This window comes from Dichotomopilus funicola (genome assembly GCF_033296635.1).
Source record: "Dichotomopilus funicola strain CBS 141.50 unplaced genomic scaffold C8A04scaffold_30, whole genome shotgun sequence".
NCBI lineage: Eukaryota > Fungi > Ascomycota > Sordariomycetes > Sordariales > Chaetomiaceae > Dichotomopilus > Dichotomopilus funicola.
In genome coordinates this window covers 141,613-154,137 of record NW_026944051.1, presented here as the reverse complement: position 1 = coordinate 154,137, position 12,525 = coordinate 141,613, and the positions used below count along the sequence as shown (strand labels likewise).

The 12,525-nt window shown below is 53.7% G+C and overlaps 5 protein-coding genes across 5 annotated transcripts; 3 read left to right on the top strand and 2 right to left on the bottom strand.

Annotated features, from left to right (window-relative positions):
- Positions 1-306: 306 nt before the first annotated feature.
- On the bottom strand, positions 307-1,203 carry C8A04DRAFT_37171 (uncharacterized protein; the record flags this gene model as incomplete). Its single annotated transcript, XM_062783794.1, has 1 exon — positions 307-1,203. One exon carries the CDS (start codon positions 1,201-1,203, stop codon positions 307-309), a length of 897 nt encoding a protein of 298 aa, XP_062637118.1.
- A 324-nt stretch (positions 1,204-1,527) lies between these two features.
- On the top strand, positions 1,528-2,326 carry C8A04DRAFT_12086 (peptidase S24/S26A/S26B/S26C; the record flags this gene model as incomplete). The annotated part of the gene is made up of 2 exons (XM_062777213.1): positions 1,528-2,064; positions 2,144-2,326. The coding sequence occupies 2 exons, from the start codon at positions 1,528-1,530 to the stop codon at positions 2,324-2,326; spliced, it is 720 nt and encodes a 239-aa protein (XP_062637117.1).
- A 672-nt stretch (positions 2,327-2,998) lies between these two features.
- On the bottom strand, positions 2,999-5,001 carry C8A04DRAFT_37169 (armadillo-type protein; the record flags this gene model as incomplete). Its single annotated transcript, XM_062783793.1, has 6 exons — positions 2,999-3,330; positions 3,385-4,134; positions 4,187-4,432; positions 4,498-4,732; positions 4,811-4,896; positions 4,971-5,001. The coding sequence occupies 6 exons, from the start codon at positions 4,999-5,001 to the stop codon at positions 2,999-3,001; spliced, it is 1,680 nt and encodes a 559-aa protein (XP_062637116.1).
- Positions 5,002-7,146: 2,145 nt separating this feature from the next.
- On the top strand, positions 7,147-8,647 carry C8A04DRAFT_37168 (uncharacterized protein; the record flags this gene model as incomplete). Its single annotated transcript, XM_062783792.1, has 4 exons — positions 7,147-7,398; positions 7,549-7,672; positions 7,754-7,903; positions 7,983-8,647. The coding sequence occupies 4 exons, from the start codon at positions 7,147-7,149 to the stop codon at positions 8,645-8,647; spliced, it is 1,191 nt and encodes a 396-aa protein (XP_062637115.1).
- A 1,694-nt stretch (positions 8,648-10,341) lies between these two features.
- Positions 10,342-11,578, top strand: C8A04DRAFT_12035 (uncharacterized protein; the record flags this gene model as incomplete). Its single annotated transcript, XM_062777194.1, has 2 exons — positions 10,342-10,591; positions 10,689-11,578. Coding segments are annotated over 2 exons (1,140 nt in total), but the record flags the coding sequence as incomplete, so codon positions are not given.
- Between the last annotated feature and the right edge of the window lie 947 nt (positions 11,579-12,525).

Sequence of the window (12,525 nt, the reverse complement as noted above, 5' to 3'; positions counted from 1 at the left end):
CCTTGTATTTGGATTGCGGAAGAGGACAATTGCTTGTCGGATCGAACTATGACCTGTGAATGGCATTTTAGTAACACAATGTTTTGGCGTCACATCACAAAAAAATACCCCATGAGACTGAAGGCTGCATTTCACCATATTAGAACCAGAATTTGAAACTTGGAGTGTTGTGCCACTCAAGCATCGCTCTCTTGGGGGTTTGGTATCCACTGGCGGGGATGTTTGATACATCCCATTATAGCCAAGTATCGTACATAATTACAGAATCCATACAACCAAATTGCCATGGTAACCTTTCACCGCTCACTATTCGTTCGGATCCGCCTTTACAGCTTCCGCCTCGATTCTCCTTGGAGTATCGAAGGCACCCTCCGTCGACGGAGTGCTCCCCTCTTCCGTCGATGAGGCACTTGCCTGCTCCGCCGACTCCTTCGCCCATTCGGCCGAATATTTCACATATAATATGAGACTCTTCCCTAGATCTCCGTCCCGCTTCTTTAATTCCCTTATTCCAGGTACTTCCGCAATCGCTGCCATGACTGCATCATACGTCGCCTGGACTTCCTCATCCGATGCCCTCCTTTTAGACTTCATCTTACGCATGGTCAAAATAACCTGCACGAGATACCCCTTCTTCGCGAGCTCTTGCATCCGTGTCAATTTCCTTCGCAGGTCGTGGGCCCCGATGGCCCAGTTCAACTCCAGCATTTTCACCTTCGCCGGAGGTTCCTTGACTACCGGTTTCTGTTGCGCCGGCGCGCGGGTCCGAACAGCGCAAACAGCGAACTCGGGCCCCTTGTCTTCCTCGCTCGCTCTTGGGGCAGCAAGAAGAACCAGAGTGTCCCACTCTAAGTCGATCGTCTGCAGCACATCGGCGGTTCTTCGTGGGGCGTCTAGCGTACCATCTTCGCGTCGGAGTTGGATCCATTGGTATGTGATGCCATAGTCGGACATCCTTTCGACGGCTTTTGGTTGTTGTTGTTCAAGCTCTTCTTCGGGATTATATCGTTTAAAGTGTCCTCGGAGGATAGGATGTGTCGAAAATGGTCGCTGCGCGGGCGATACGAAGCGGGCTGGAACAGGTTGTATGCTGGGCAGTAATAAGCGCTGCAAGTGCCCCGGGGTTTCTGATACGGCCGCATTGCCGAGGAATACGGTCCGCAATGCGGCGGCCGAGTTGAAAATACATGGGGACCGTCTCATGGTGGGCGAAAGTGACCATAGAGGTGTTTAAGTCACAGCTGTAGAACGTGAAAAACACTTTTTTTGGTCAGGAGAACTTGGAGCGAGTCAACCCTGGATTCTTCGGTCCCCGGAATGAAGGGCCCCACTAATCGATACCGGACCAGTGAGACGCTTCATCGAGCAAGCTCCCGTCTTGGCATTATCTGCATTTATCTGCTCTTGGCAGTGGGCATTATGTTCGAGGTGGAGAGCCACTTCAACTCATCAAGTTCTTCAACCTTAATCCATAATCCGCCATAATGCCATGATAAGAAATCCGGCCCCGGAGATTTATTCGACACCATGGGCTTCATAACCCCAGTCCTGCGAGGCTTCCTTCGGCCCACCAGACCCCGATTCTCCACCAAGTCAATCCCCCTTCACCAAACACCACAACCGACTACACCCTCACTATCCACGTCGCTCCCAAACAAAACCACCAAGATAAACTCTCACGGCACCGAACCGCACACCAACCATGGCGATTCCCATGAACCACCACCTCCTCCGCCCCCTTCCTGGTTCGGCCACCCCTTCCGCGTGATCCTCACCACCCTCAAATTCGTCGCCTTCACCCACCTTCTCTGGGAATACGTCATCTCCATGGCCCCGGCCTCAGGCCCCTCCATGCTCCCAACTTTTGAAGTTCTCGGCGAGTGGTTGCTGGTATCCAAACTACACCGTTTCGGCCGCGGCGTGACAGTCGGCGACGTAGTCGCGTACAACATCCCTATCAATGACGAGGTCGGAGTGAAGAGGGTGTTGGGACTGCCGGGAGATTATGTGTTGATGGATACGCCGGGGGATGGGGTTGGTCCGGGGGAAGGGAATATGATTCAGGTTTGTGAACCGTGGTCTCTCTGTTTTCTTGGTATGGATGGAGGAGGAGTGATGGAGTACTGACTGACTTGAGGCGTAGGTTCCAAAGGGTCACTGCTGGATTGTGGGTGATAATTTAGTAGCTTCGCGGGACTCGAGGTATTTTGGGCCGGTACCGCTCGCTTTGATACGGGGCAAAGTCATCGCGACGATGAGGCCCTTTTCAGAGTTCAGGTGGATCACGAATACCTCGCAGAAAGTTAGCAACCCATCCGGGGATTAAATGCGTATTTGGCCCATGACTTGATCCTTCCCCAGATTGCCGTGAAGTTGGTGATGCCCTCGAGTACTCAATGTCCTAGGAAGCACCTAAAAAGTATGTAAAAGGTATATGGATTGTGTATTCTGATTACATCAACACGGGCTAAACCCACCGATGCGAGTACGCAGTGTCGGTAATGAAGTACAAGGTAAACAGGCATCGCGAGACACCGCCGAAGTGCTTATGGGTATGGGAGGACCCAATTGTCCAGTGTTGTCCGCAAACAATCTTCCGCGCCATGATACAAAGGAAAATAAGAAGCCATCGCAAAGGTTCGAAGATTAGAACCCAACAGCACCAAGTCATCCCTTCCAAGTCAACCGTACAACTTACTAACCACCACCAACCCCCCTGGTGCCCACCCGGTGTCCACCCACCACCTTCCTAGCCTGCCCAAATGCTCGCCTGCAGTATACACGTCCTCCAGAACCCTCCCAGCTCCCATCCGTTCCTGTGTGTAGACAATACTGACGCCACCAACTCCGTGCCGCTCCGATGCGCAATAAACCAGAGAAAGGAAAAAAAGAAAAAAAAAGAAGAGGGGACAGAAGAGAGAGAAAAGGCAAATGGGTAATGGGGGAAAGTGTGAGAATCTTTCTATCCTTCTCGACTTGGTTTGACAGCAAAGCATTATTAGCCTTCGATGTGACTCTTCGATGCGCCCTGGCCAAGGAGTTCGAGGCAGCGCTGAGCCAGGTTGACCACCTCCCCTTCGTCGTCATCCTCGACCTCGGTTTCAGACTCCATCTGGCGGTTGGCAATCTGCTTGATCATATCGACCACACTATCGGACTTCCCAATAAGACCGATGAGCTTCTTATCCTCCGATTCAAGCAGTTGGAGCAACGTCCAGATCGCTATATGCTGGAAAGTGGCGTCCCCGCTAGCGAGGAACCTGCTGAGGTAGCCGTGGATACCGTCACTGGGCTCGGCCCAGTTTTGGACAAAGATGCTGTAGTCGCCCACTAGCACACTGTTAGTATGAATCGTTGGAGTGTCAATATAAGAGGCAAACAAACCTTTCGAAGAGAGGTTACCCAACGCAGCAGCACTGTTGCCCTGGACCTCTACGCTGGGAGACTTGGTCAAGGGGATCAAGACTTCAAAGACACCAAGTTCCAAAAGGTGAGTTTTGAGCTCGTCACTCAAGGCAAGAACCGCAATAGCAGCCGTCATCTCGGATTGGACTGTAACAGGAACCTCGAGCACAAGCTGCTTGCATTTTTGGACGGCGCCCGCCTCAAGAACAAGAGATTTGTTGCGGTCAGAGCTTGCGGCCAAATTGCGGAGCGTCGAGATGGCGTGGCACTGAATCTCCTCATTGTCTGTGGAACCAAGCAGATCGACGAGAGGCTTGAGAAACCCGGCTTCGATAATCGGAGACTCATTCTGCGGATGAATAGAAATGTTGCGGATGCAGGCGACCGCGGAGAGAATCAGCGGGAGGTACGAGGAGCGAAGAAGGCGGAGGAGCGGCGGGAGGCCATGGGCATGAACGATTTCAAGCTGATATTTCTCGTCCGACGCCAGATTCCGGAGCGCCAGCGCAGCTTGGCACTGAACCTTCGGTGAGGATGAATCGGTCAAGTTGACGAGATACTGGACAAGCCGAGGCTCGGACTCGGCCAATCGCCGCCTGTTGTTGGCATCGACGGCAATATTGCTCAGGGCAGTCGTGCAGTAGTATTGCACATCGACATCTGCGGAGGATAGGAGTTGAACTAGGACGGGAATGGCGCCAGCGTTTACAAGCTGTTGGCGGTTCTCATCTGTACAGAAAGTTAGGCGCAAACCGGAGCGAGAATGCTCAAAATGACGTACCAGAGTGTGTCATGTTGAGAAGCGCGCCGGTCGCATTTCTCTGCACTCTCATGTCCTTAGACTTGGCCAGTCGTGTCAAAGGACCCAGAGCGCCCGACCTCGCGATCTTTGCCTTGTTATCCTCATGCGTGGCCAAGTTGGTGATGCAGCCGACAGCATTGCACTGAACCTCGACATTTGGCGACATCATTTGCTTGATGAGCGGTTGCAACCCGCCGAGCTGGACGATTAAGACCTTGTTGTCGGCTACACTGTGTGTTAGCTAGCTGCCACCCAACTTGACCGTGCTTGACTCATGGAGGGCATCGTACTGTTAACGGCAAGGTTCCCCAGTGCGGCACTGGCTGCCCGTTGTACTTCGATGTCGGAGTTCTCGAGCAGAAAAAGAATGGGGCTAAGCGTATCCGGGTCAACGGCGCGAACATCTCGCTCCGTGATTTCGGCAAACGTCAAACTCGCGCTGCGTTGAAGGTCAATGTTGTCCGAGTAAACAAGTGTGCTCAAGGCCCGGAGGGGTTCGCCCGAAAAGAAATTTGTGTCGGCGCGCTACAGCAAAATCAATGTCAGTCAGTGGGTGGATTTCGAGGCGAGCGGGTAAGTTGCCAAATGTAAAGTGATGCTGACATTTTCGAGGTACCCCAGGAGGTCGGCGACAGCCTCCCGCTCATTCTCGGCGAGGACATTCTCGTAGAGGGCATCGCGGGATTTGCCTGTAGTAGATGGCTCCTGTTAGCGAATTACGAGAAGATTGATGAGATAGCTCGCAGCTCAGGCGCAATCATACCTCCGCAGCACGAGGAGCTGCAGATGCCCATGGCAACCGATGAGAGACGGCGGCGAGCCCAGTAATGACGTCGATCTCGTGAATCGGTATGTCGAATTTGGTGTCTGACCACTGCTTTGACTCCAAGAACGGTCCGCAACTGATGGATTGAGCGCTACCGAGCGAGGGAGCCAACCGCGACAAAGACGGATGGGCCTCTTTAAAAACTGCAATTCAACGTTGCAGAGATCGAGGGAGGATGGCTGGATTGCATATGTGGCCTTGGTTGCCCGGTCGCGATGGCGTCTCTGTGCAGACCGTTGGCAGACTAGAGGCGGTCGGCCGATCGAGGTGCGTGGATGTTCGAGGGCGGTGGTTGTTCTGGCGGGTCAGCTGCAGCGAGGGAGACGGAACGGGCAGGATGACAAGCCTCCATCCAGCAATGATCGAAGCTGCCTTGTTCACAGCGGTTCCGGGGTCCAGTTGCCCCGTGCGTTCTCCAAGTTGGTGGTGGCTCGGCTGTTTAGGTGGGCCCACGGGTGCTGACAAAGATAAAAATTACCGACCCCAAGCGCCGTTGAGGATAAGCACCTTTTCCCGAAAACCAGGCAGGCACCAAATACAATGGAAGGTGATCCTCAAACGGCGGCCACTCTCGCAATCTTCGAGTTGATGGAGTGTTATGGCGCAATGGCGATCAGGTTGAACATGCAACACCCGATTCAGCAACATCTTCACACTAATCATTTCCCCCTAACGGTACTTCGTAGCTCCCCGACCACGTCACTCCCAGGCACCGGTCCCGCTCCTCAGGCTGAGATGGTCTCAGATAGACCGCGGGAGCTACATAGTACACTGCTGTTGTGTGCGTGTGAAGAAATGGAATGGGCATTGTCCCCTGGCACAAAAAAGAGGTCCATGGTCCGGGAATGGATATCGCGGTAAGATGTCGATTAAATTCTCCCTGGTGTGGCCTACCTATTGCGTCAAGCTACATTGTTTTGGCGGCTGTACTTCGTACATCTGTACTTGGATCATCGAAGCTTTCCAAAGACGGACTACACAACAACTCCGCTCCTTCCCGGCGCCCGTGTCTTGCATTCCTTGTCTCTATATCAGAAAGAACTATATCTTGCAACCCTTAGAATTCCGCCTTCACATTAAGGGTAGTTGTGTATCAGTCCTCTCGCTCGGAGCCTAAACCCCTAGTTTAACGTTACTCGCCCCGGGGTTTCTGTGAACAATGGTTCCCGAAACCGCTTCTACTGTGTAAGTGGCGGATCGGGCAGTTCCAAGGTGGCACCTTTGATGCTGCGAGATGGTGCAAGGCATTGGGTTGCAACTCCCCGCATCGCATAAATTGCAAGCTTAGCTGCTGTGACGTTCGGGTTTCTATTCACTTCATTGGTTATAAGGTATCTCAACGAATTGAACAAACATAAAATACATGCAGTGAAAGAGCGCAAGTTAAAGGGGCCTCAAGGGGGGCTTGGTATCGTTGACCTTAGAAGGTGAGTTAGGATAATTTTGACGGAAACAGGGTAATTTTTAATTAGTAAATAAACTTTTCCCTTATGATATAAAAAAGTAAAGTACTTCTCATTGACAAACACATCGCGACATTCACGAAAAATGTTCATAGGATTTGATTCCTACATTGAAGTAGCAGAGGCACAAACTGGAGGGGGATCGACGCTCACTGCCCACTCACGGAACTCACGGACACAGGCCGGTTGCACTGTCTCCATGCTGTAGCCGATGTTCTGCAGCACGGTGCTGTTTCCATCCTTATCAGAAAAGCGGAGATTCTACGAGTACAGTACGTCAGGGGCCCGACTTTCGGTTGCTTCACTCCAGGTTTTCCCATCTGTTCCTCATGTTCATTCTTCCATATTCAAGTTTCTTGAGGCGGGGCTGGGCCGGAGCTTAGAAAGAAAACGACACTCAATTGCTCTCGCAACACTTCCTAGCAACCATTGCGAAAAACAGGTGGGCTTTTGTCCTTTTTTCATCCCACTTTACTTGCCCGGGCTGTTCCAGTCTTCTGTCCTAGGGACAAGCGATCCGAAGCTCGCTTAAGTTGCCGCTTCATCGGTGCCCGCCAAAAAAAAGAAGAGACGGGGACAGGAAAGAAAAAAAGGCCCCGACGCTCTGGACGGGAGCGTCGCCCGATGTTTGTTCCACCATCCCGATAATGATGGATGACCCTCGTGCTCCCCCCGGAGCGGCGCATCCTAGCTCCCGCAGCGCTCCGCCCACCGTCGCCCCCGCCACTGCGGCCAACAGCGGAGAAAATGGCAATGGACAGGAGCAGCATCAGCTGCCCCTGCGCCCGAGTCACGAGCTCCCCTTCGTCGCGCCCTCGTCGTACCTCCGCCCGAAGCCCCCCAGTCGCACAATGTCGGAGAGGACTCCAAACGCCCTGGATAAGGAGCAGATGCAGGGTCTGGTGAGCATGGCCCTTGAATCCGACCGAGACAAGCCCACGGTGTCCCGCACTCGAAGACGCGATGCGGGGTTGTAGTTCCTCGGCCGTCGCGGGACTCGCTCGGCTTGACGATGAGGGAGACAGGACAGACTAACGACCAATGTTCAACAGCGAGGCATCCGCGAGTTTCTCAAAGTCCGCACCAGCTACGACGTGCTTCCCTTGTCCTTCCGCCTCATCGTACTCGACAACGAGCTCCTCATCAGGAAGAGCTTGAACATCCTGATTCAAAATGGTGCGCCGTCGCTTCACAGTCCTGCGATTATTGCCGAGCCGGACGTAGGTAGAGCAATGCTGACGGTAGAACTGTGTACAGGCATCGTTTCGGCACCCCTCTGGGATTCAAAAAACTCGACCTTTGCGGGCCTCCTGACTAGTACCGACTTCATCAACCTCATCCAGTACTACTGCCAGTTCCCAGACGAGATCGATGAGGTCGACAACTTCCGTCTTAGCAGTCTCCGAGGTAGGTATTCTAAATACATTACCGCCGCCACGCGCGACAAGAATTGGACGGAAACTAAGAATGCGCCATCTCATCGTAGACATCGAGCGTGCGATTGGCGCCCTCCCTCTCGAGACCGTGTCGGTCCACCCGATGCGTCCACTGTACGAGGCGTGCCGTCGCATGCTCAAGACGCGGGCTAGGCGGATCCCACTGGTGGATGTCGACGACGAAACGGGCCGCGAGATGGTTGTCAGTGTCATCACACAATACCGCATACTCAAGTTCATCGCCGTCAACAACGAGAAACACACCATTCTACTCAAAAGGTCGGTGCGGGAGATGAACCTCGGCACCTACAGCCACCTCGCGACGGCCGACATGAACAGCTCGGTCCTGGATGTGATCCATTTGATGGTCAAACATAACATCTCGGCTGTGCCGATCCTCGACAAGGACAATAAGGTTCTCAACGTCTTCGAGGCTGTCGATGTGATCCCCTGTATTAAGGGCGGGGCGTACGATGAGCTAGCCTCCACAGTCGGCGATGCGCTTGAGAAGCGCGCGGACGACTTTGCTGGTATATATACCTGTAATGAGGACGACCGTCTCGACGCCATATTCGAAACAATTCGCAAGTCACGGGTTCACCGGCTAATCGTGGTGGACGACGACTACCGACTTAAGGGTATCATTTCACTCTCCGACATCCTCAAGTACGTTTTGCTTTTCGGCGAAGAGGAAGACGATATCCGCGGTTCTTAGACCAGTGCCCGCCCCTAATGACACATGTGTTATACCCACGAGCGGTTAGGTAGCTCGCTGTCTTAAGGGTTCGGCGAACCATGTTCTTCCCCGGGCCTTGTGTTCTTTTTCTATCCTTTTTTTAACTATTCTTGCATTCCATGGCGTCCGGGGAAAGGAAGGAGGGCGTCGGGGGTTGCGGATAACGAATACCATGGCTGCATGTGTCTCCTCAACCCGTGGGATTAGATTTGCTTTTCTTGTCTTGTCCTCTCAGATATGGGACACAAACTTTCTTGAAACAGACTGCTGCCCTATCACTGTGAAGGTTGGGTGTACCAACGACGCAGCCGACACGCGGCAAACGGTGACCCCAAATGTCGCACTGGTCCCAAACTCCAAATCCGCCTGAATTTGTCTCTGTTTTTGCTTACGGCGCGTAGAGACCGACCCTAGAAGGCAGTTTTACCCCAATGCGATCGGATCTTTCCCTTCCTGCTTCTATGCTTCCCTCCTGCCCGATTCTCATTCGGGGCGGATGAAAGGGGAAAGAGCCAACCCGGGCATGGCCCTTACAAGACACCAGCCGTCTTGTCTATCTTGCCTGCAAGACGGGAAGCAACATCCAGGGCAGCACCTTAACGCAGCCTCCCGATCTGAGACCATCGCCGCCCGTTTGGCCCCCCTACCTTCTGCGGGTCGCCATCCGGGACGGACGAGTTTAAGGTACCTTGCTTTAGCTTAGATTGTTTGGATGTGGTAGCATCATCATCTGTATTTGGTTTCGCCGTGTTTACAACCGATACTCGATTACTACGGATACGACAACACAACTTTAACTACCTAGTTCCTCCAACTGCACTTCGGCCGCATGCGATTCTGTCCCAACTCGGCTCAGCTTGGACTCGGCTAGAGGAAGGCGGCTCGAGTCCATACGTCCCATCTCTTTGTTGTTGTTACCCGAGTACCCCGCGGCAACCTACAGCTACTAGACGGAATATACGGCACGGAAGATGAGCGCAGAAGCATCGTCGCACTCCTCACTCGAGACACCCGGGGGGAATGTCCAAACCGGCGGCAGCGGCAGCGGTAGCAACGCATTGCCCGAAGACTACATTGAGCATCCATTCCGCGACTCGGTTCCAGCTCCTGCCACACAGCCTACCCCCGGGCCTGCTGGTCCCGCTGCTTCTGCGCAAGCCGCCTCTTCCCTCACGGCTGGCCCTACCAACATCTTCAACTTTGGAGCCGAGCACGGAGTTTCGGCGTTGAGGAAAGGAGGGAACGTGGTCAGCGGGACTTGGACGTTGTCGAGTGGGGACTATGCGGATCTTTCGGAGGCCGATGATGCAGAGACGAGGGATGAGTATGTGAGGGAATATAATTACTTGGCGAAGAAGGTTGGTGGTGGTTATTCCCCCTCCTTCCTTCCCGGTATCCGTGTTTTCTTGTGGTAGCTTGCTTGGGCTACTTGGTGTGAATTCGGGGTTGGCTGATTGATAATTTTAGTATGGCATTCGCCATTTAGTCTCGGACCATTACACCCCACCGATACCGACGATAGTGAGTTCCTTGTTGCACCTGTTTGAAAGATTCCATCCGGTCACTCTTCTTTGTTGATTTGTCGCTGGTATCCTAACCCCCCTGAGTAGCCAGGCGAAAACCCCGTGCAGCAACGACGGAGTTGGTTCTCACGAACATTTTTGCGCCAGGCATCCGGGGCTAGCGAAGCCAGCTCGACTAAATCAGACAAGAAGCCTAAGTCGAGACGAAGCGTCGGTGACCTGGCCATGCAGTTTATGAGCAGCGGGCCCGCTAAAAGGGATAGCCTCAAGGACGAGGACCTCGACTCCCTCGTCCGACTTTGTGGCAAGAGCAAGCTTACCCTACCGTCAGAGTACTCGCCCGGACCTCTGACGCTTCCGACGTGTATTCGGGCTACGGCGCAGTATTTGACTCAGAATGGTAGGTGTGGTCTTCCTTTATCTAGCGTAGGAGGAGAGCGAAGGGAGGTTGAAACATAATTCGAATGGTACGAGCTAATACTACGGTGTTGGTATAGGAACGGAGATACGAGGTGTGTTCCGAGTCCCGGGCTCTGTCCGCGTCGTCAATGAGCTTTACGCCCACTACTGTACCGATGGTAATGCAGATGAAATCTCCAGCACGACACACGCCCCAAACCTGCCGTCGCACATCAAAGCCGGGGCGCATGACGTTGCGTCCACCTTTAAACGCCTGATATCTGGCCTCCCTGGTGGCATCCTGGGCTCTGTATCGCTCTTTGATGCCTTGGTCAGCATTTACGAGTACCAAAATAGGGAGCCAGAGACATTGCAACCACAAGATCCCAGAGTCAGCGCGAAGCTCATTGCTTTAGCCATCAACACCGTGAAGTCTGAGCTCCGCCGTGACCTCATATGCGCCGTGTTTGGCTTGCTGTGTCTCATTGGTCATGCGGCCGAAAAAGCGTCGCTGAAAACTCCGAGTGAGGGCGAGGAGGGGCAGCCAGTCCCAGGGTCCGACTACATGGGCTACAATGCACTGGGCATTGTTTTTGGGCCAATTCTCCTTGGGGATCTTCTTGGATTGTACAACGCACCATCGTCAGCTACTGCCACAGCTGCCGGGTCGGCACAATTTCCGGAAATGCTACCTGAAGGGCAGCCGGGACAAAACAAAGGCAAGGCCCCGGATGATGGGACTCAGCAACTGACCTTAGGGGTTGATAATATCCACCTGGCCAACAGCGTGACTGAGATGGTCCTTAGTCACTGGAGACTGGTTGTAGGCCAAATGAAACGTATGGACGCGATAAAGGCAGGAGTGTGGCCAGCTTCCTCCGAGGAGTATGCCTTGCGAGCGCCACGGGTTCAGACGAGTGGGTTAGGTGGTGGAGAGCTATCGGCGCCGCCGAGCCCGACACGAGGTTCTAGTGAGTTGATGAGCTGATAACTATGGGAGTAGGGGAAGCCGATACTGATTCCTTTTTCTAGGGAAAGATGCGCGCGAGAATCTACGGTCCTCGCTCGTTCTTCCACGCCGGCGACCCAAATCGAGCCGGCCGTTGTCTAGCGGTCTTGCTGAATTTTTATCACCTCAAGAAGAGGAGGCGTCCCCGTCTGGGTCTATGGTATCCGAAGGTCTCGGAGATGTAGCGAACAAACCTCAGAACCGCTCATTTATGGGACCCGTGGCGTTAGCAAAGGAACGGTCACAGGGGGAGCCTGGCTCGCTGTCTTCGCCCAAAACTCCAACTCGCGGTTATACCCATCCGCCAGGGCTTTACCCAGACTCAGACGACGCAGGACCCGAACACCCTTCATTCTTGAAAACCCCCACGCGCTTCCGCCATGTAGCGGGGCAAGGAACCTCGAGCGTTACTGGCGCCCCGAATTTGTGGCACAATGTTGGAAATCGCTTCAGAACCGCGTCGAAAGGGTCGAACCCGTTCAAAAGAAAGCACCACAAGGAAGAATCGGCTTCGGACTCGGCGTCTCACAGCGGACCGTCTAAACTACAGAAGACTCCTGTTACCAAAGGCCTGCATGATACGCCAACATCTGCGGGGAAGTCGTTGATTCAAGACAAGACACCTGGTGATGGCAAGAATAAACTGGATATGTTTAGCCTCGGCCGATCACGTCTGACGGCCTGGCGAGCCAAACATCGGTCGGCTGGAGTAGGGGACACCGACAGTCCCGTGTTTACCCCTGACGAGACGACAGAGTCTGGCGGTGAAAAGAAAGAGTCGGGCAGTTCCTCGGGATCCCCGTCGAAGGGGAAAAAACCCGCAGTTAAGCCATCCTTGGCCGGAAATTCCCAATCTAATCTAGGCCAGGACGATGCTGGCCTTTTGCAAGGCCTCGGTGCAAACACCTCGTCACCAAAGGGCAGCC